General features: G+C 37.1%; 1 protein-coding gene across 1 annotated transcript in view; it reads left to right on the plus strand.

Annotated features, from left to right (window-relative positions):
• Positions 1–300: 300 nt before the first annotated feature.
• The window catches only part of LARS1 (leucyl-tRNA synthetase 1), a 47,500-nt gene continuing 25,112 nt past the window's right edge, over positions 301–22,688 (plus strand). Inside the window, exons 1-19 of the mRNA XM_081936004.1 lie at positions 301–456; positions 2,792–2,910; positions 5,490–5,577; positions 6,345–6,425; positions 7,615–7,749; positions 8,192–8,353; positions 8,765–8,877; positions 10,099–10,162; positions 11,849–11,916; positions 13,006–13,231; positions 14,013–14,100; positions 14,901–14,977; positions 15,605–15,658; positions 17,486–17,626; positions 18,150–18,227; positions 19,910–19,995; positions 21,012–21,077; positions 21,152–21,234; positions 21,667–21,805. Of these exons, the coding sequence (XP_081792130.1) occupies positions 451–456; positions 2,792–2,910; positions 5,490–5,577; positions 6,345–6,425; positions 7,615–7,749; positions 8,192–8,353; positions 8,765–8,877; positions 10,099–10,162; positions 11,849–11,916; positions 13,006–13,231; positions 14,013–14,100; positions 14,901–14,977; positions 15,605–15,658; positions 17,486–17,626; positions 18,150–18,227; positions 19,910–19,995; positions 21,012–21,077; positions 21,152–21,234; positions 21,667–21,805 (1,874 nt within the window). The 5' untranslated portion in view covers positions 301–450. The remainder of the gene's footprint in view (positions 457–2,791; positions 2,911–5,489; positions 5,578–6,344; positions 6,426–7,614; positions 7,750–8,191; positions 8,354–8,764; positions 8,878–10,098; positions 10,163–11,848; positions 11,917–13,005; positions 13,232–14,012; positions 14,101–14,900; positions 14,978–15,604; positions 15,659–17,485; positions 17,627–18,149; positions 18,228–19,909; positions 19,996–21,011; positions 21,078–21,151; positions 21,235–21,666; positions 21,806–22,688) is intronic.

Below are 22,688 nucleotides of genomic sequence, written 5' to 3' on the forward strand. Positions count from 1 at the left end.
ATAATCAACACTGATTACATTTGCAATTTTGCAACAGCTTCTGAAAAGTTTTTTCACCTCTATTTCTTCCGCTTATGACATCAAATATACATAAACATAATATCAGAAAGACTGAAACTTAAGATTTGGATACTCCTATCGGTGAGAATCGATAGGTTTCAACCTCTCGGTGCATTATGGGAAACGTAGTATTCAATTCCAGACCTCGCGGTTTGTGGCGGAAAAAAAGATCCCACGCGACAAGCACTGTAAAGTAACGTTTGGTTTGTAGAGAATTGTAGTTCAGCTGGCGGGTACCTTACACTGTGTTAGCTCTGCGCAAACTCAACATCCCAAAAGTCTTTGCGAAGGAACCGGATCCACCTTTAGTTTAAATGCATTGTGGGAGAACCGGCGGCGTGGAGCAGGGGCGTAAGCTTGCAGGTGGAAGTCTTTCAGACTCGAGAAGCAATGACGGTGAATATCGGGTGACAGCTCGCCTGGATTGATTTTAGGGGGCTTAGCTAGCAATTGGGCCATGAGTATGGATCGGAGGATGACCTGTCAACGGAAAAAGCAGAAAAGGGACGAAGAGGCCTCCCCCCCCTCCTTATGCTGTCATTTATTGAGATATACCCAGAGCTGGGACGCATCACTTCACTTACAAGGAGGCTGGTTGGAATACTCCGGGTTAAATTCCACGTGGTTTATAAACGGATACTAAATAACCAGAGTTGTAATGCTATTTACGACGGGTAGCATAAAATAGTTCTTCCTGAGAATTGTCCGGAACTCTTGCATTCTTTGCAAGACGTCTGGTTGGGGAAAGTTGACCTAATGAAGCATTCTCATTGCCAACTTGTATTTCAATTCCCATATTCCTCAGAGAATATGCTGACTGGGGATTAAGGGAATTGAATGCCTTTATGACTAGGTTATGGCTAGGTTATCCTGTGCTGGAGGCATATTGCGAACAAGGATAAAAGAATACATGGAGGTTTCTTTTCAAATATTTCCTGTTGTACATACCAGATTATTTGTCCTGTTATTATTTTGCATGGGTTTGTTTGGATTAACTGGATGACTTTCTGGTTAATATCTCATTTGCAGACTTTAACAAAAGAAAGGTCTTTTGCACAAGTATCTAGGAAATCATATCCAATTTATAATGGTACAGTCAAGTGAGGACAGGACCCCTTTTCAGGGGTGGGGTGGGTAAGAGTTCAATTTTTTTGGGGGGGGGAGATCTGTCTTCCGTGAAATTTATTAGAGTTCTGTTTTTAAAAAGAAAAGTTAGAAAAGTTCTTGTGACTCTTTTAAGAGTATGGATTATGCTGTTGTTAGCACAAACCAGTAAGATGTTTTACATATAATGAAAGTGTTATAATAAATTTCACCCAAATTTCAGAGTGAGACATTGATCGCTTTATCCTAAGTGTGATTCCCTGATTAATGAAAATAATAGTTTTTAGATATGTTTTGATTTGTTTACCTGCTATGTGGGTTGGCTAGCTGTTTTGCTTTGATTGTAAGCTGCTGTTTAACCAAAAGGGAGAAGTAAATATGATTTGATAAGTTCACAGTGCATTTTAGGTGTCATTGGAGTTGTCATATAAATTTCCAACTGATGTGCTGATTGTAAACATAATACTTTTTTGACATTGACTTTTGGTTCAATATATAGCAATGTGACAAGTGGAACTTTTCTGCTTCATTAATTAAGAACAATTGCCAGATTCATATTCAGCTTGCATAACATCCCACACTGTTATTTATATTTACTAACGATAGTTGCACATCTCCAATTATCATACAGAAGGGAACAGGGTATCAAATAAAATTAAGTAACTTGTCTCAAATTCTAAAACACAATTTCCATTTCTAAAAGAACTTTCCTTTTAGGCTAATACAAGTTGTCCTCAGTGAGTTCTCATTCAGCAACCACTCAAAGTTACAATGGTGTTAAAAAAAACCCTCATAGTTGACCCTCAATGTTGTGGCCATTACAACATCCCTGCAGTCATATGATTGCAATTTGGGTGCTTGGCAACTAGTGTACATCTGTGACATTTGCAGCATCCTGCTGTCATTTGATCACTGTTTGCAACCTTCACAGCTGATTTCCAACAAGCAGAGTCAGTGGGAAAGCTGGTAGCAAGTCCCAAGTCACAGTTATATGGCATTGTGTTTAATGGGTGATTCACTTAATGACTACAGAAGGAACTGACATCATAATTATGTCTGTATTGCTTAACAAGAGTTGCCATTTCCAATTGTGGTTGGTAAGTGAGGACTAGCTACATACTCTTAACATTGTAAATGCTATCAAACATCTATCAAATAGAAAAATAGTAGCACAACAATTGAGTAAATATGAAAATATGATCAATTTTCTTATTTGCACTTCTTTAGATAAGTGGGACTTTCATTATCCAATCAATGTGAAAGTATAAATCCCCAACTAATATGTAGTAATTATTTTTAAAATGTGATAAGAACTAAAATGAATTACTGAACTGGCACAACTTGATTTTTTGCAGGCTTAAATTTCTTAACAAAATAAGTACTATCTAAACTCAAGTGAAAAGGAGGGCAGTAATTTTATTTAATTGATAATATTTGTAAGTTTAATATTTTCGAAATTTTTATGTGATAATACCTGGATAATATTATAGAGTTAATATTCAGGGTATAATGTTTGTGTGGAAATTCAAAGTTCTTGCACAATAATGGTACTTTATACTAGTTATACTAACACAAACTATATTATTTAAGATAATCACACTAATTAGGGATTATTTGTTCTTTTAAGGAACGGAAAGGGACAGCTAAAGTCGACTTCTTGAAAAAAATAGAAGAAGAAATCCAACAGAAATGGCACAATGAAAGAGCATTTGAAGTTAATGCACAAGATGTAGCAAGTCACAAAAGGTGAGAATTCTCATTTCACATGTGGCTGAGAATTTCAATATTTGAGTGTGTAAATTTTAAATCTAATGGGATTTAAAAAAAATTAGCTATGTATTTAATAGTAGAAAATTAGTATTAAACAACATTTAAATTTATTTTTTTGAATAGTAGCAAGCTTATAGATAGTATAATGAGTCACACAGAATCTGTCTCTAATAAGATGTTTTCCAGATACAATATGGAACTAATATAGAGGTTTTCCTGCCTAAAGAGTGAATGCAATATAACACTTTCCTTAAAAGTGTTCCTTCAGAAAGATGAAGTCCATGTGAGATGTAAACTCAGATTAGGAGCTAGGAAATCTGAAAATGACATTCCATATACGACTAAAGTATGTGTATCATTGGAAACATCAAATTCAGAGTTGGCTAATATTTGTCATTTTGCCTAATGAAAACTGACATACAAGTAGTCCTGAAATTAAAACCATTCGTTTAGTGACTGTTTGAGGTTCCAACAGCACTGAAAAAAGTGATTTATAATCATTTTTCACACTTACTACCATTGCAGTGTCCCCATGGTTACTTCATCAAACTTTGGATGCCTGCCTGGAAATTAGATCATGCTTATGTGTCCCGGGATCATGTGATCACTTTTTGTGACTTTCTGACAAGCAAAGTCAATGGGCAAGCCAGATTCACTTTATAACCCTGTTACTAATTTACAGTGATTCACTTAACACAGGGGTGTCCAAACTTGGGAACTTTAAGACTTGTGGACTTCAACTCCCAGAATTCCCCAGCCAGCCATGCTGGCTGGGGAATTCTGGGAGTTGAAGTCCACAAGTCTTAAAAGTTCCCAAGTTTGGACACCCCTAACTTAACAACTATAGCAAGAAAAATCATAAAATGAGGCAAAACTCACCTAACAGTCTCACTTAGGAACAGAAACTTTGGACACAATTATGGTCGTAAGTTGAGGACTACTTGTACTAAGAATTGATATTCTGGCATTTAGGTTTCAAATGTGCATTTACATTTCTGAAATCTCCAACTTGATTTATTATTCCTGACCACTTTTCGTTAAGTAGAAGAATTTAAAGAAATAGATGACAAATACATAACAGCTTGCTAGAACAGTAGTAAGGTTGGTAAATCAACAGAGATAGACTTCTGTAGATTTCTTTTTCTGAATCAGAAATGCACATACACAAGTGTATATGACAGAGGATATAATTAACTTAATGTTTGTTTTCATTATGCTGCCCATAAAAATTAAAAGCAGTGACACCTTCTTGTGAATCAGGTCCAAATGTAGCTGGCCATATCCATGTAGTTTTATTGATAATGGTATGGAAGTGGTTTGCTACTGCTGCCTCAATTAATTTCTGGTTTGACCTACTGTTCTGGGATTTCTAGTAATTTTCAATCCAGCTGATCAAGGCTAGGTAAGTGCTGCCATCTAGCTGAGTGCATTTGAAAGGACTTGGATTGAGAAATTCTGAGTGCAAATCAAAATTAAGCATGACATTCTGCTACATAGTTTTATAATTTGCTTGTGGGTACCATTTAATTATTAGTTTGTTTCTCTTTGGTTGTAGCAAAAATGAACAGAGGGAAAAAATGAGTTTATATCTGATTGGAATGTTCTAGCAGAATGAAGTTCCTTTGCATGCAGCTATACATGTCTCAAATTTGGAGAGTTGTAGGATACATACATACATACATACAGTACATGCATGTATGTGTATGTATGTATGTATGTATGTATGTATGTATGTATACAAATACGTATACCCACACACATGCATACATAGTAAAGGTAAAGTCTAATTATGTCTGATTGTAGAGGGTAGTGCTCATTCCCATTTTTTAGACAGGGAGCCACAGTTTTTTGGAGGATGCATGACTATATGCTGAGGTGTAACACTATTACATTCCCACTGAAGTGGTATCTATTCATCTATTCTTATTTGCAAGCTTTTGAACTGCTAGGTGAGGAGGAGCTGGGGCAAATATTGGGAATTGACCCCATTGCAGAGTGCTTGGGGTCTTGAACCTAGACTGACATCTGATAAGCTCACTGTCTTTAACCTCTGAGCCATCGCACCCCATGTGGTGTGTGTGTGTGTGTGTGTGTGTGCGTGCAGAATTTTCTTTTTCAATTATTTCTCCTTCATTCAGACCAAAATTTCCAGTAGTCTCTCCTAACTCTTTGTGAAGCTTTTCAGAGGTATGTGTAATTATGAGCAAGGAAATATTCTATTGTGTGAATTTGTCTGTTGTTCAGACATTATGGAATATTTTCTATTGTATTTAATGATATGCAAACTTAATCAGTTAAAACCCAGGTTTAGTAGCTTAAGTCTTTTTTAATTAGGTATCATTCAATTAATACTTCTATAAAATTTAAAACTTAAATGTCACTTCATTTGTTTCAAATGTGGCATTCAAAGTTCCTGGAATTGAATATTATATTGCATACTATATTGCAGTGACAAGTCAAGAAATATTTATAGGACCATAACCTTAGCTGTGTTTAAGCTGAATTTCTGAAAATTAATTGATTTTTTAAAAATTATGTTTTAAATCTCCATTCAGCAATGGGAAATATTTTGCTACTTTTCCTTATCCATACATGAATGGCCGGCTTCATCTAGGACACACATTTTCTTTATCAAAATGTGAGGTAAGAATTTTTATTAGTGCTTTTGTGAAGCACTTCTAAAGAAAATAGAAATAGAAAATAGAAATGTATAAAACCTGCTTTTTTCTAATGACACATTTAATATTTATTTATTTGTGTATTCATGTAGATAACTCTGAGTGGCTCATCACAGGTAAAAAAACATAAAAGAGAAATAGATTAAAAGAAAAATTCAGACATATAAAAACAACTAAATAGTATTACAATAATAGATCTTATTCTCTTTGTTTCAATCCAGAAATTTTTCATTTAGAGCAAACTCTTCAGCTCATTGACCATGGAATTTCATATTGCTGAAGCATTTATTATATGTAATATTATCTTTGTTATATTAATAAATACTACTTTAATAGTATTACAACCCTAACAATAATTTTCATACTGACTTTAAGAATGTATTGTTTCATGTCTACAACCTCTGAGGAGAACAGAAATTACCATTTTAGAATCACACATAAGTTTACCTAAAACTGTCCCATTGAATGCAATGAAAATTATGTTGGTTTGGCTGTTGTACCATAAATAGCCATGGGATTTCAACTGCTTCTAATTTCTATTTTTAAAAGACATTGAAATAAATGGCTTCTTTTCTTTCAAATTCTGTATCTTGCTTGAATTTTTCCTAAGGGAAATAAATTGCTGAGGCATTTTAATAAATAATTTCTAGTTTAATCATTTGTGTTTTATCTTCCCCTCTTTTTCCTATTCTCAGACATTAATGCTTGATCTCGTTTTTATGCATCTTACAGTTTGCAGTTGGTTACCAGAAACTGAAAGGAAAGAAATGCCTATTTCCTTTTGGACTTCATTGTACTGGCATGCCCATTAAGGTAAAATCACTTAATTGTATGGACAAAAATGCATTCTGTTTCTGAATCAAAAGAAATACATTATTTTTAATCTATTTATTTAAATGTAGCAGGTATCTCATGTACACTTTTGGTTAGTATACTAGAATTGCCCATCTTAGGATATAGGTGATTCTGGGGCGTTGTAATACATTAGATTCAATTCACAAAAAGTGTTATGGAGCAAAGATTTGTTAAAACAATCACTTCTGTTTCTAGGATCACACAGCTACAATCGAAACTGCCATACCCTTTTTAGGATTAAATCTAAAGTTTTTTACAGTCCTAATAATCCTTTATCATGTGGCTGATTTCAAAATTGCTCACATCTATGGTAAAAATTTGCTTTCTTTGGTATTAAAAGTTATTTGCTTAAAATGATCAGCCCGGGTTCAAGAATTATATTTAAATGTGGAGTCCTTGGTGCTCTCTGAGCTTGTACGTTTTCTTGCAGACAATTTATTACCCAACTGAGTAATGTCATATATTGTAGAAAGGAGTGGGGTTGCACAGTGCTTCTAGCAATGATGATGTTATCTAGTTAGGTAATGAAAAATCCAAGTTCAGAGAGCACCAAGGACTCCACAGTTCACAGTTCTCTTTTATTGGTACTTTTAAGTATATTCAGTGGATTTAATACACTCAGTGGGACTATGGGAACTGCCTGTTTCTAAGATTGAATTTTGCTTTTTAAAGGCTTCTCAATTATAAAAACCATTGATAAAACATGGGTAGCAATGAACAAGCTTCCAGAAAGTTCCAGGAGTTACAGTCTGAGAAAAAAAAGATAAGATTAAAGAAAATATGTGCTCTTCCCATCAAAGAAGCCACTTGATTTTTCAAAACAGCTTTTCTGTTTGCACAGGTGGAGTGGAAACATCCATTTACTCTCTGGAAAAGTAATGCATAACATTTTAAAGAATTTGGCAGGGTCGGAGAATGAATCAATCATCCTTTGCATGAACCAGAGTAAAGATGTATAGCCTTATCAATTTTAACTGTTGCCACAGAGGAGCAATAACAAGCTAGGTTTAGAAATAATAGTAACCAGTCGAAACAGCTGGCTGATTATGTGACCAACCATAAGAATATCTAAATGTATGTGTCACCATCCAGATCTTACATGCATGTGCCCTAACAGTTTATAGAACTCTAGTGTATTTTTTCTTAGGCATGTGCTGATAAGCTGAAACGAGAAATGGAGTTGTATGGCTGTCCACCGGAATTTCCAGATGAAGAAGAGGAGGAGGAGGAAGAGGAATCAAAGCAAGAAGTGGTCATTAAAGATAAAGCTAAGGGCAAAAAGGTACTCAAAAGCAAGGCTGCAGTAGTTTTCCTCCTTTCTTTCTACTCAACTTGGCATACCATCACTTATCGTTTTGTTTTTTCTGTGTCTTCTTTTCTCTCTCCCTTTTCTCTATTCCTGCCATCCAGTTCTATATCATCCACTCACCCTTCCTCCCTTCCCAGTGATAAAAGCCTGAGTTGCTTGCTTGCATGAAGCTTTTGAAATTATTCATAAAGCTACTGGTAACCAGCTTTGATTTGCAGTATGAATAATTTATGGTTCCTTTTAGAAGATTATTTACATCTTGCAATACGACTGTAAATTTGTAGGAATTATCATCTAATGTGAAATATTTAATGAACTTTTCTGTCTTTCTATAACTTTAATGATTTTTTTAATGCACATAATGAAAATATTGCATTTAACTGTGAGGTATATACATTTCCCCTGTTGTTTAAAGAGTAAAGCTGCTGCTAAGACTGGCTCCTCAAAATACCAGTGGGGCATCATGAAATCTTTAGGCCTCTCTGATGAAGAAATAATAAAATTTTCAGAGGCTGAACATTGGCTTGGCTACTTCCCACCTCTGGCTCTTCAAGATTTAAAACGCATGGGACTAAAGGTATTGCATATTTCTTACGTTGTTGATCAAAAGTATTTCATTTTTTATGCTTTTCTAACTTTTTATTGATATGTAGGCCTTGGGTTGCATACCGACTATGAGAAGTATCTATTAGAAAACTGTCCAAATGCATTCACATTTCTTTTGTAAATGTTAGGCTTGAGATTTGATAGTCTTACTGAGGACAAACAATCTGAAGAACTGAAATAGTATGTAAAGATTGCTTTTGCTAAGGATAGATAAAAGCACCATATTACATTCTAATTTCAATATTTAGACATTCTACAAGCAGTTTGCCATGGGAATAGTGATTGCTGTTTGTGAAATTCAAAACTAAATTTCTCCTTTCTCCATGCCGTTAATATCTTTGGATTCCACCCTATGAATGGCCTTTATTTTCTAATTTTCCAGGTAGATTGGAGACGTTCCTTTATTACTACCGATGTCAACCCCTATTATGATGCTTTCGTACGGTGGCAATTTCTAACTCTCAGAGAAAGAAAGAAAATCAAATTTGGAAAACGGTAAGTGCTTTCTTGATGTGTCCATTTATAAAACATTAAACACAGTTTCTTGTTGCTTAGTTGCTTGAACTATGTCAAAAAATACAGTAGTGAAGGTGATTTGCTTATGGGTTCTCTGAACCATCCATCCCATATTTATGATTTTGTTTGGTGAGAGATCTTTGGCATATTGCAGAACATTAACACCTGATATTCTCTAAATTTTAATTAAATCAAAGGAAAAAAACAAGCACAGTGGTCAAAATAATGTAATTAAATTGAAAAGACTTATGTCTCGGTAAATAAGTGCATAGTTATATAAGAGCAGTTAATGGTTTGTGAAAATGAAATGGGAAGAGGAGAATGTGTTATTGAAAGATCCTTTTTGAAATGTTTTTATTATACTTTATTTTGAAATTCCTTTTTTATCTTTATTGTTTGATTTCTTTAGTTAAGCTTATGTAATTTTAAAAAAATACATAATGGTAAAACTTTTTTTACATAGATATCAGTTTTCTATATTACTATAATTGAATATAGTAATAGCTTAAATGATTTATTGCAAATGTCTAAAATTATACTTGCCAGTAAATATTCTGTGGTTGTGTACCATTCAGATGGAATTCTACTAGGTCCACAGTTTTTCCTAATTTCACGGCTTAAGTTGTCCTTGGAGTTTCCTGTAAACAATATTGGTTACGGCAGCTTTTTAAAATCTCCCACTTCAATATTTCTATCCAATTAATGATTTGTGGTTTAGTCACACTAACTTCAATAGACACAGCTGAGTACGGTAGATCAATAGATTTTGTCTCCCTATATAAATAATCTTTGTTAGCCTCAACTCCAGATATATTTTTTTTTCTTTTATTCAATGAGCCAATAACTTTCCAACTTTCTTTCCTGGTTTATTATAGTTCTGATCCACACATTTCAAAGAATATTAAAATGGTTCTGAATGTAGCAGTTCCATTTTATGTATGGCTGCTAAAGTTACTTGGCATAAGTGCCCAATTCAGTATAGCATTATTACTTATAATGGCTCTCCTTATGGCTTCTCTGGAAAAAGTGAACTTAAAGCAAAGAAAATGATGCTCCTGCATCATTTTTCCTTGGAATTAGTCTGCATAGTAGGAGACTATCTGGCATTGATGTTCAATTGCACTAATCAAATGCAAAATACTCCCTGTTCAATATCTAGTATGTACCCACATTTTAACAATGACTTAATTTGCGTTGTAGGTATACTATTTATTCACCAAAAGATGGTCAACCCTGCATGGATCATGACAGACAAACAGGGGAGGTAATGAAGGGTTTTTAAAAAATAGGAATATGTTTTAATGAGTTGAGACTTTGGAGATTGAAGCCAGAGGGTAGGAGGGAAGAGGAGGATCGGGAAAAATGGCCACCTTGCCCATTTTCACTACTGTTTCCTGATTTTTTATGGGAAGCCTTTTCTTTCTTAAAGAGTTAAGCTTGGACCCAATTTTATACAGGAATTTTATTCAGTCATCTAATTGACTGAAACACCTAAACCGAAAACTAAAGGAAATTAGACAGAACTTAGAAATCATTATTAATAGTAGTAGTAGTGGATTACCCAATCTTAGTATCTAAAAAAAAAGACCCAAGGTGTGTCCAACTTGGTTAGTACTTGCTAGAATCTCAAGTACCAGGAGTCCCAAATTGAAAAAGTACTCCAGATTAAACCAATGGCAGCTTCTTATATATCATTGCCAAGAAGATGAAGTATAATTCCATGTTTCCCTGAAAATAAGACAGAGTCTTATTTTCTTTTGACCCCCGAAATAAGCACTTAGCCTTATTTTCAGGGAGGTCTTATTATTTTGAGGTGCCGGAGGCAGCGAGTGTGGTCACCTCATGGCTGCTGCTGGGTTGCAATATTTTCAGGAAGGACTTATTTTCGGGGGAGAGCTTATTTTAGGGCATGCACTCAAAAGCCCGATTGGGCTTATTATCCGGTGAGGTCTTATTTTCAAGGAAACAGGGAAGTAAGGAGAGTTGAGTTTGATTCAATAACCTTTTTTATAGTATTGGGATGCAAATAGCAGAATTAGGAAAGATAATTTAAAAGTTATTTGTAAATTGGAACTTGGAGTCAACTTTCAGAGAGAATAAAAATGGAAAGTCACCAAGGCACTCAAGCTTCTGGAAAAGCTGCTTGGACGCTAGCCTCTGGTTTTGAGTCACCAGCAGCTTTTTTATACTAGATTTCCATAGAATCACCAATTTCTTGCATTATTTTCTAGTTGGGAGAGTGCGGCATAATTCTTTCCTTGTTATTAATACCAGGATTATTTAATGCTTCACTTTAATGAAAAATAAGATGCCTTGAAATGTATATAGCATCTGTCTGCAACTGTTTAAACCGGTCTTGTGATTCTGGGAAAAGATGCAGATGCTTTTAGGAGTTGCCAACAGGTATTACCTGAGTTACTTCCTCTCCCTGCTACCACCCCAACTCTGAAGCACACTTTTCTCTTCTAATCCAAAGTAATGTATTTATTTATTTACAGACGTTATAAGGCCATCTATATCATATAATGATCCTAGTCAGCTCACAGTAACAATAAAAACAAAGATCTGATTAATACACAAATCACTCTAGTGCAGCGGTATGAAGCCCATGTCTGCCCATGCCCATGTGCGGTTTAGTGAAGAGGAAAAACGTGATACGTCATGTGACAAGTCTGTTATGACACAAGTTTGACACCCCTGCTCTAGTGATTTCGTTGTAGTCTAATACAGGGGTGTCAAACTCACATCATCATGGCGCCATTATGTGATGTATCGGGACTCCCCCCCCCCCCGTCGCTAAACTGGCCGTGGCCGTGGCCAGCACGTGACACATTTGGCCGTGGGCCGGGAGTTTGGCAGGCCTGGTCTAATGTATAAAGACTGGTTTGACTGAATAGTTCTAAGAGATTACAAATGAAAGTGACACAATTGTTTATATATTGTCTCTTAGGGTGTGGGACCTCAAGAATACACACTAATCAAAATGAAGGTGATAGAGCCTTACCCCCTGAAATTAAGGTAGGCCTCGGCATAATTACTGATACTGATGTTAGTAGAAAAAAAGAAGAAAGCTAAAAGTTTATTGGAAACACATATTAAAGGTTTTACAAGTGTGTTCAGATATGTGTTGGTTGCTGATGAAGTAGATTAAGATTAGACTAATTTATGTCATGTAGATTGATCAGTTAAGTAGAAATTTTCACATAGAGGACAGGATACCACTGGATATAAGTTACTGAGAGAGGAATAGGTTTTGACTTCCTGAGTCTTATTTGTGGCATTCAACATTGGAAAAGTTGAAAAGATCTATTGATCTACAATTAAAGGCTCTTGGAAATCAGTTCCACTGAACTGAATAGCCTTAAGAAATGCATCAGGTTGTATTGACAATATGGATCAATGCTTGGTTATTCTTGGATCTCTGCATGTGGCTTCCTTTACAGAAGATGGTAATTTAGATTATATCTAAAAATGGAAAAATGCAACAGATGGATTTGGAAGAACATTTCTATCGCATTTTTTTAGGGATTTCGAATTTATTGATATAGTGACTTCACTGTGTTTATTCCTTACAAAATGAACACAATAAACAGTCACGTTTATAAGTCAAAGATATGCTGTCTTTTTAAATTGTCCTTGGGCAAAGATTGGAAAAAGAAGAGGAGAGTCCCTATAGTGAATAGTTTCATTGTCAACTTAGAAGGGACAGCTTACTGATAAGATGTATGTCCCAAAGATGCTGTTTCAAGAGCCAACTGTACTTTCTGGTTTTTCTTTGAAGATGTTTCACTTCTCATCAGAGAAGTTTCTTCAGCTCTGAAGCTGAAGAAGCTTCTTGGATGAGAAGTGAAACATCTTCAAAGAAAAACCAGAAAGTCCAGTTGCCTCTTGAAAAAAAAGCACCTTTGGGACAACCATAACCTGGATGACTGAGAATCTTCATAGACATTTAGCAATGCACTTTGGAATGAACACCCTAAGAAAAACACCTTAACAAAGTATGTTGGCATAGAGTTTAGAAAATACTATTTAGCTATTTGTTTTTATCTTTTAAGTGAACTTTTGTTGAAATATATTTTTCTAAACTGCCCTTTCTTTCTTTTACAGTGGCTTTAGAGGAAAGAATATCTTCTTGGTAGCTGCTACTTTGAGACCAGAGACCATGTTTGGGCAGACTAATTGTTGGGTTCGGCCTGATATGAAGTACATTGGGTTTGAGACTCGGAATGGGGATATTTTTATTTGCACACAGAGGGCAGCCAGGAATATGTCCTACCAAGGCTTCACAAAAACCAATGGGGTGGTACCTGTCGTGAAAGAATTGATGGGAGAAGTGAGTATCTTGTGAACGTTGCTTCTAATAAGGATCTTCTAACAAAAAATGAAGCAGATTCTGAGGACTTTAGATTTGCTTTAATGTACAATATAGGTAGTCCTTGGCTTATGGCCACAATTGAGCCCAAAATTTTGGTTCACTGAACAGTTGTTAAGTGAATCACAACAGTTAAGTTAGTAACACAGTTGTTAAGAGAATCTGGCTTCCCCATTGACTTTGCTAGTCAGAATACTGTAGCCATCATAAATATCAAGTCAGTTGCCAAGTATCTGAACTTGGATCACATGACCATGGGGATGCTGGAAACAGTGAGGGACCAGCCTGCGGTACCTCTGACAGCGAAAACAGAGTTTTCAGCCGTGATGGCCTTCTGCAATCCTCTGCCAGCAAAAATGGAGCTTGCTTTCCGTTTTGCTGGCAGAGGGCTGCAGGAGGCTGTCAGCCCAAAAACGGGGCCACAACGAGTGATGTCAAGCTAGCCACACCCACACCAGTCATGCCCATCCTGGCCACGCCCCTGCCCTCGAAGTCAGACACAATCCTGATGTGGCCCTCAATGAAATTGAGTTTGATACCCCTGGTCTACAGCTATTCCAGAACTCTGAGCTTGAAATAAGCTCAAATGACTCAGAACAATCTATTTTGAACACAGAACCATGATTTCAAATTTAAAGCAGCATTCCCAATTTTGAAAGTTCGTCAGTTTTGAATTATTTTGCATATGTCAAACAGAGACACATACTTCCCTTACTTTTAACATAATTCTCTTTCTCTGTAGGAGATCCTTGGTGCTGCACTTTCTGCTCCTCTGACATCCTATAAAGTCATCTATGCTCTTCCAATGTTGACTATTAAGGAAGATAAAGGTAAGAACTATGGCATTTTAGCACTCATTTTTTACAGGAGAAAGGTTTTTATTGGCCCGGAAACCAACATCTACGCAAAGTAAACTTTTCTGCAGTGTCTTGTTTCTGCTCTTTGAAGCAAAATAATCTTTTGTATGGATTCCATAAGAGGAATAATAGCTCTTGTGTATAGTCATCAAAACAAGAAGATAAAATAAACTACTGTGTTTTGTCTCCTTTAAAATCTTGGGATTCTTTACAAACATATGAAGATACTGTATCAAAGTGACTCCTATTTTCTTCTCCTTTTACTTTGCTTATCCACATATTCTCTTTTACAATATGATCTTTCTTGTGCTAGTAATGAAGAATTAGTCCATTTATAATCTTGTGCCTATAATTGGTAGTAACTACATTTGATTCATTATTTGAGCATGTATTTGATTACTGCTAAACTATATTGACTTTATATAGCTATTACTTATGAAAAAATGTGCATAAAGAGGTCTATAGGATTCCACATGGCAGTCCTACTAATACAGTCATGTGGATATTCTGGATTGCTGTAATGATGGATAAAACATACCCTGGGGAGTCCGTATAATTTAAAACCATCATTTTTTTCCCCAAGCCTCTAAATTTATGGATAAAAACATTCCTTTACATTGTCAGATTTATCCTCACTATGAGGATTAAGGAGAATCTGCGTAACCACAAGGCAAAGTTAAAATGTACAATTCCATCCCTTGCTGAGTTCACATTTAGTGTAAATTCTGTCCTAACAATGTGTTGATCTATGTTTCTTGATGGTTCCTTGTAAGGTACTGGAGTGGTTACAAGTGTACCATCTGATGCTCCAGATGACATCACAGCCCTGAAAGACTTAAAGAAGAAACCGGTGAGAATCTTAAGAATCATGGAGAACCTCTGAATGTATTGGCAACTGGTGCTGTTGGCATTCATTTATATTTTTATATTTTTAATATCTATATCTATATTTAATAGGCATATGCGGATCTACATTTGTGCTGAGCAGACAAAACTATGTATTAAGAGCTGTGATGGTGCAGTGGTTAGAATGCAGTATTGCAGGCAAATTCTGCCCACAGCCTGATGGGGCTCAAGGTTGACTCAACCTTTCATCCTTCCGAGGTCGATAAAATAAGGACCCGGGCTGATATTTTTAAACAAATTGGAGTTGACCACAATATATAAAAAGGTGGAATAAAGATCTATTAATAATATTAAAAAGAATTGGAAGTTTCTTCATTCTTGTTTAGAAAAATCACTTTGTAGGAGAGCTGGGAAGTGCCCATTTAATATGGTTCTCGCCCTTTCTTTGTACAAGTGCTTGCATTAAAGATATGTTTCCCAATTGATCTGAGTATTTTATAAATTGGTAAAAAGGTTTTTTGTGCAGGTGGCTGGTGTTAACCAGTCAGCTTGTGCAGAAGGAACAAACATCTCTTCAGTTTAGGTTTGACGGATCTGATCTGTGGTATTTTGTTTCTGATTTTGTTCATAGGCTTTTCGAGGGAAGTACGGCATTAAGGATGAAATGGTCCTGCCTTTTGAACCTGTAAGTGCAGAAAGAAATGAATGCTATAGATGTTTTTGCTAAATACTAGTAATTATTTCAATCAGATTTATAAGTCTGCTAAATATTGGTGAAACAATGCAGACAGTATCTTCCAATGAACGTAATAAACTGGTGTGATATCTACTTGCTGTTTTCTTAACACATTTCAGCTGCTAAATCTTGCATTAAGTTGGTCTTTTTGGAGGGCTCATTATCAAAACAGAAGAAAGATTTTATATCTAGAAGAGATAGGAGGAAATGCCATTTATTCCCCAGCTTGTATTCAGTAAAGTCAGGGTTAATAAACAGCGCTTGTTTTTGTACACTCTTGAAAACAATTCCAGAGGTCTGAGAAACAAGATACCTGAGAAATGGATTGACTTGAATTTAGCCCTGATGCTTGTATTTATTTTGGAAAGGCTTCTTGTTAACTTGGCATGTGCTTTATTTAACGCACTACATTATTGTAAGCATTGAGCACTCTGATTATTGGGTGGAAAATTCCCATGAGCATAGCTTTGTAGTGGCACAAGAATAACTGCAAGGAGCTTAGCAGTTCATGAGGGCTTCTGCCCTATTGAAATGCTGGGCTGCTTTTCCAATTAAATAAGCAAAGGCAAAAGAGATTTGAGAATTGTTGTAGATCCTGACAGCCTGATCTTGCCCATAGGCAAAGGAATACGACAGCTCCATTCACTATTTTAAAGAGAAATGTTCCATTGCACAATGTCTTAGGAAACCTTTCTTTGCTCTCATTCAGTTTGGAGGCTGGGTTTGCACAATATCCCCTCTACTTTAGTCAGATTGTAATTTAATCAGTGTTGTTGAGTAGAGGAGATGGAGCTAATTTGGAAATCTGTACTTACCTATCATTCCCTTAACTATAGTTAGCTCCCTTCTGGGAACCTAGTTTTGTAGGCACAAGCCGATTGGTATTACATTCAGTGCAAGATAGAAAATGGAAAGAAATGAAAATAAATTCATTTGCTAATTAAACTTGCACCTTTCTCTCTCTTTTTGTTTGTCAAAAAGTTCAGGATAACTAGATATAAAATAGGAATAAAAATGCAACTGAAATTATAAGTAATATATCTGTTAAGAACATAGCTAAGGAGGTAATCAGGCACCCATTGAGAAATGGGTGTGAGGTATCAGTAAAAGTAAAGTAACAGTAGCTGTTCAGTTAACATCTAATTCGGCAGGCAAACCAACTCAAAGGTCAAATGTCTGCTCCAATAAAAACATCTTTGTTTGATGGCAGACTTACAACAGATAAGACCCTAGACTCTTCTCACTTTTGCAAAGAAACTCTTCTTGTCCTCAAATTGAAACTATCCATTAGAAGGGGACAGGCAGAGGCTGTTGTTGCCGTCATTGCCTTGGATCCATTGTAGCATGCAACTTAGTAGAGCGTGAGATATTTAAGCTACCAAGCGCTATGTAAAGTGGTCACAAAATACTATTTTTGAAACTGGGTTAATGGCTGCTACATAGAATATTGATAACACTGGTAAGTTCTGTTAATATTTTGATCCTTTTTTCAGAAACAACCAAAACACCCAGATTTGGTGGAACATATATCCACATACTATAAGTTAAAGATTCTGACACATGAGTACAATTAACAGGATAGGCTTCACCTCTTTTCCTTTATGTTTTATGCTTCTAGCCCACTAGACTGAAAACAAGATTTGTTTAGTTGATCAACCATAAAAAGCAGTTCCGTTTTCAAAGGCTAAAGGAGTCAGGCTTGAATTTCCTATAAGATTCTTGATTGCTTGCATGATTGAAAACTACTGATTCACAGTGCTGTCATTATATTCCCAGATACCTATCATTGAGATCCCTGGGTATGGCCACCTTTCTGCTCCACTGGTCTGTGAGGAGCTGAAGATCCAGAGTCAGAATGACAGAGAGAAACTTGCAGAAGCCAAAGAGAGAGTATACCTGAAAGGATTTTATGAAGGAGTAAGTTAAACTGAACAGGAAAAAACACTTTCCTTTCTGCATGCCTGCCTTACATAACTCCCTTTCACAAGTTAGGAGCCTCGCCCCCTTCCCCCTTCCCGCCTTGGGAGAAGTGAAATTTAGGTGTGGAGAATATGAAGTCTCTCCAAAGTCCCTATTATCTCAGCATCAATTATGCACTAGCAGAAGAGAGGGATGCTGTTCCTGCTGTACTTATCTACTTGCTTGCATCTAGACAAAAACTAGGCAGGATGCTTGCCTGTAGCCTATGCACCATACTTATATGGTTTGTACATATATGGTTGGTTTGCAAGAAGCAAAAATGGGCATCCCCCCACTTTCTACTCTGCTTTGCCCAAGAAAGTGATTGCCTCAGAGTACTTCTTCCCATTCAGCTTTAACTTGACATTCCCAGTAGGACATCTCTTAGAATGAAGAGGGTGAGTGAGAGAACACTTTGGCTTCTCCAGATTCTAAATGAGCCAGTGCTGATTCTAATCTCTGCAATGACAACTCTTTTCAGGTAATGCTTGTGGATGGATTCAAAGGCCAGAGAGTTCAGGATGTCAAGAAGCTTATTCAGAAGAAGATGGTAGACAACGTACGTAATGGTTTGTGTGTGCATATATTGATTGCCTTAGCAGATAGCAGCACCTGGCCAATCTTCTCTGAGCTTACCAGCCAAGCAGGTTTGATCTGATTAGTATGTAAACCTCAAGGAATTCTCAGGACTGGAGGCTAAAGTATTCCAGAAAGAGGCAGTGGCCTTGATTTTCTAGCTGTTGCCATGAAAGCTGCACCAACATGTCTGCATAGTTAGCAGGAATCAAGCTCTGTTTGAGGTGTTTTTATTATTTTGTTGTTGTTTTTTAACATATAATCCATTGGATAGTCTGAGGTTTTAATACAGTTTTTCCAGTTTGTTTTTACAAAACAATGCTGGATTTATTGGAATAGAATTGCTTGAGAAATAGACCGGGGTGGGTGGGGGGGGGGGGGTTGGTTGCCAAAAAGCATCTTTTAACATCTGAAGATGTTACTTAGATAAGCAGTCCCCAACTTTTTAGCTCCGTGGACCAGCAGCGGTGGTGGAGGTGGAGAAGATGGTTTTGTACTCACAACCTAATCCTGTACATGTGCAAATGGAGCTCCCAACAGGCTGTGTACCGGTACTGACCTGCGGCCCATGGGGTTGGGGATCCCTGACCTAGATGGATAGTGAAATGACTGCAACTACCAAGCTCAGAGAACACCAAGAACCCCACCAATAGCCTGAAATCAAACACATTTCTTTTAATGGAAAAATAAATTACATTTAGCCTATCGGATCAAATAGAAATAATTGGGGTTTTAAAAATATTTTTATACAGCAGAGTTTATTGTTTTGTTTTCTGCCTATAAATAAATCTTTTCTCTGCATGCTTAAAGCAGCTTTTTGATTTGAAAAATATTTTAACATGCACAAGAGAAGGAGAGATATGTTGTATCTCTGAAACTGCCAAGCTTGATAAACTCTCAGTGTTTTAAGAAAGACTCTTTTCTTAAATATTGCTTCCCACTGCTATTTCCTTAAAAATCTGTGCAGCTGGGGTATTTGTATTGGAGGGTTTTCTTTTGCACAAAAGAGTATTTTCACATCTTAGTCACAAGAGGACAGTGCAGTAGAGATTTGTAACTTCTGTAAGTGGTATGTTCATCCATTCTCAACGAAATATAGGGCAGAGTATGCCTCTTCGCCTGTGTATAAGGGAGAACTGAATTAAAGCATGCAAGTAGTCTGTTCCCAAACCCACTTTCTGTGGTTTGAGATTTTGCAATTTAGGCATTAGAGAACTTCCATGGGGCACCTTTGCAGCTATGGGGAAAAGGCATTCTTGAGAAATCAGATCATTTAAGGACAGATTTTTCCCCCTCCCTTGGACAGGAAAATCTTTTGTGATTGTCTTGTGCTCTCCTAGGTGCAGTAAGATGCACAATCTAAGAGAACTGATACCAAAATAGAATTCAAAAAGTACTTGCATGGCTGAAATTTTACATAGGGAAATTAAATATAAGTCACAATGCATTTTGTAATATCTGTTGTCCATACAATATACTGAATTCCATGAAAGAAGGGATTATCACACAATCCTGCAGTCCCTTCTTAGAGAATCATATCCCTCCCCACCAATTTGCTGATATGAAGTATTAAAATGCTAAAATAATCACAATCTGATTTCCATCTTTTCCACTTTGTTTTCTCAGCATTATAACCCCCATTTCCTTCCTGTTTCCTTATTTCAGGGTGAAGCAATGATTTATATGGAACCCGAGAAACAAGTTATATCTAGATCTGCAGATGAGTGTGTGGTGGCTCTCTGTGACCAATGGTAAGTTGAAAATAAAATAAAAGTTACAGTTGCATTGATTACTGCTTTTCTGCTTTTTGCAACTCTTCCAAGTTCCTACTGTTTGTTTTGGACTTAAAGCCATCTCCATTCATTGTTTTAGTAAAGCATCCGGCCTATCTCTGTCAAGATCATCTTTCTTACTCTCTACGACAGTGATGGCGAACCTATGGCATGCGTGCCACAGGTGGCACGCGGAGCCATTTGTCAGAGCACGCAAGGCGCTGCCCTGTCAACTGAGTTCACCGTTTTTAAAAGCCATTTTTTCACCCTCCCCAGGCTCCAGAGGCTTTATAGGAGCCTGGGGAGGGCGAAAAGAGCCTCCTCTGCCCTCCCCGGAGGCCCTTCGGAGGATTCAGGGACTGTCCGGTGGCTTCCCAGAAGCCTTCGGAACGCTTAAAACGACCCTCCGAGCAAACTGGAAATGACTTCCAGTTTGCTCGGAGGGTCGTTTTGAGCACTCCGAAGGCTTCAGGGACTGTCCGGAGGCTTCCCTGACGCCTTCGGAGCGCTTAAAACGACCCTCCGAGCAAACTGTAAGTCACTTCCGGTTTGCTCGGAGGGTCGTTTTAAGCGTTACGACGGCTTCAGGGAGCGTCCGGAGGCTTCCCTGATGCCTTCGGAGCGCTGAAAACGACCCTCCGAGCAAACTGGAAGTCCGGTTTGCTCGGAAGGTCGTTTTAAGCGTTCCGAAGACGTCAGGGAAGCCTCCAGACGGTCCCTGAAGCCTCCAGAGGGCCTCCGGGGGGGCAGGGGAGGATCTTTTCACCCTCCCCAGGGTCCTATAAAGCCTCTGGAGCCTGGGGAGGGTGAAAAAAAAATGTAAAAATGGGGGGGTCGCGCCTGTTGTGCACGCATGCGCACTGGGGGGGGTCGCACATTGCATTATGGGTGTGGCACGCCCGCACACGACCCCCCTGCACTCCCCCCACTTGTGGCATGCGAGCCAAAAAAGATTTGCCATTGCTGCTCTGCGATATCTGGTTCTTTTTTCCAAGGTACCTGGACTATGGTGAAGAAACCTGGAAGCAGCAGACGCATGAATGTCTGAAAAACCTTGAGACGTAGGTGTGGGGTTTGTGCCGGGGAGGAGGGTTAACATATGACATATAGATAATTAATGCTTTGGTTTTCCCAGTTTTTGTGAGGAGACCAGAAAAAATTTTGAAGCCACCCTGAATTGGCTCCAGGAACATGCCTGCTCAAGGACTTATGGCCTAGGTAGGAAAACTGCTCTATTGATCAGCCACTAACAGTGTTTTATTAATCAACACTTTTATTATTTTGTTTTATTTGTTTTCCATATATGATCGACCAATTATATAACTACAAAATCTATGAAAAGACATATGATGTATGAGCAGCTCAATTTTCAACACAGAGTACTTTTAATGGACTTTTGTCTTCTACAGTATATTGATTTAGAATTGAGTTGGTCATCAATATAAATTCTTGTAGTGTCTAAACATGTTTAAGTCATATTTCTCATGAAAGCAGTATGTTTGCCTTTGCATTAATATAATGCAAAGTGTCATATGGTAAGAGATTGACTAGGTATAGTTTTGACAATTCCCTCGTCTTCCATAAATGCAAGAGGATAGAATATTAAATGTCAGTGATTAATGCCTAACAAAATATTTTGTCATCTTCCAGGAACTCGTATGCCTTGGGATGAGCAGTGGTTAATAGAATCTCTCTCTGATTCTACTATCTACATGGCCTACTATACGGTTGCTCACTTCCTACAGCCTGATAATTTGAATGGACAAGGAGAATCTCCATTGGGCATTAGGTGAGAAGGGAGGGGTGATAAGGTGTGGTAAGTGCCTTTTCTTGCAAATGTTGACTTGTCTTGTAAGAAATAAAAAGTAAATATACCATAGGTCATGTTGCATTCAACAGTGATATATGTCTTTTGGGGTTATTTCCCAGGAAATAGGAAGCAAAATATATATATTAAATTTTTGAGAACATTTTACTTAATTTCTCCCTACAAAATCAAAAAAGCAAATGGATATGTCTCTTCTGTGTCTTGAGTGTATCTCTGTCATGGCCCACAGATATATACTAACATAAAGATAAGGATCTTGTTCCATTCCATTCCTCAGTCACAAATGTTGCTCTAAATGGCAATTTTTTTATTACCTGCCATTAATATTAGAACTTATGATGCTGATTATTTATATAATAACTTCAAATTAGCATGAAAGGAATAATGTTCTGTAATCTATAGGGTCATGGCTTTTTAAAAACTACCAATCAGGTCATTATGGGAACAGTTTGTTGCATTTGATGTCTTAATTCAGATGTATTGATTGCATTTCCTAAGGAAAAAAAAATACAAAGTAGATTATTTTGAGCCACACATGTGGTTAAAGCATAAGAGAAATCTATAAGTGTGACCTTAACTCTAATGGTAGATTCTGACTTCAGGACTAGTGGAATAACACACTAGTTTCAGACCAGGATTTTCAGGGATGAATGGGTAATTTAGCATTTAGCAATAGACTTAGACTTGTATACCGCTTCACAGCACTTTGCAGCCCTCTCTCAGCGGTTTACAGAGTTAGCACATTGCCCCCAACAATCTGGGTCCTCATTTTATCCACCTCGGAAGGATGGAAGGCTGAGTCAACCTTGAGCCTGGTGAGATTCGATCTTCCAAATTACAGACA

Source organism: Natrix helvetica (assembly GCF_964273705.1).
Source record: "Natrix helvetica genome assembly, chromosome: 1".
NCBI lineage: Eukaryota > Metazoa > Chordata > Lepidosauria > Squamata > Natricidae > Natrix > Natrix helvetica.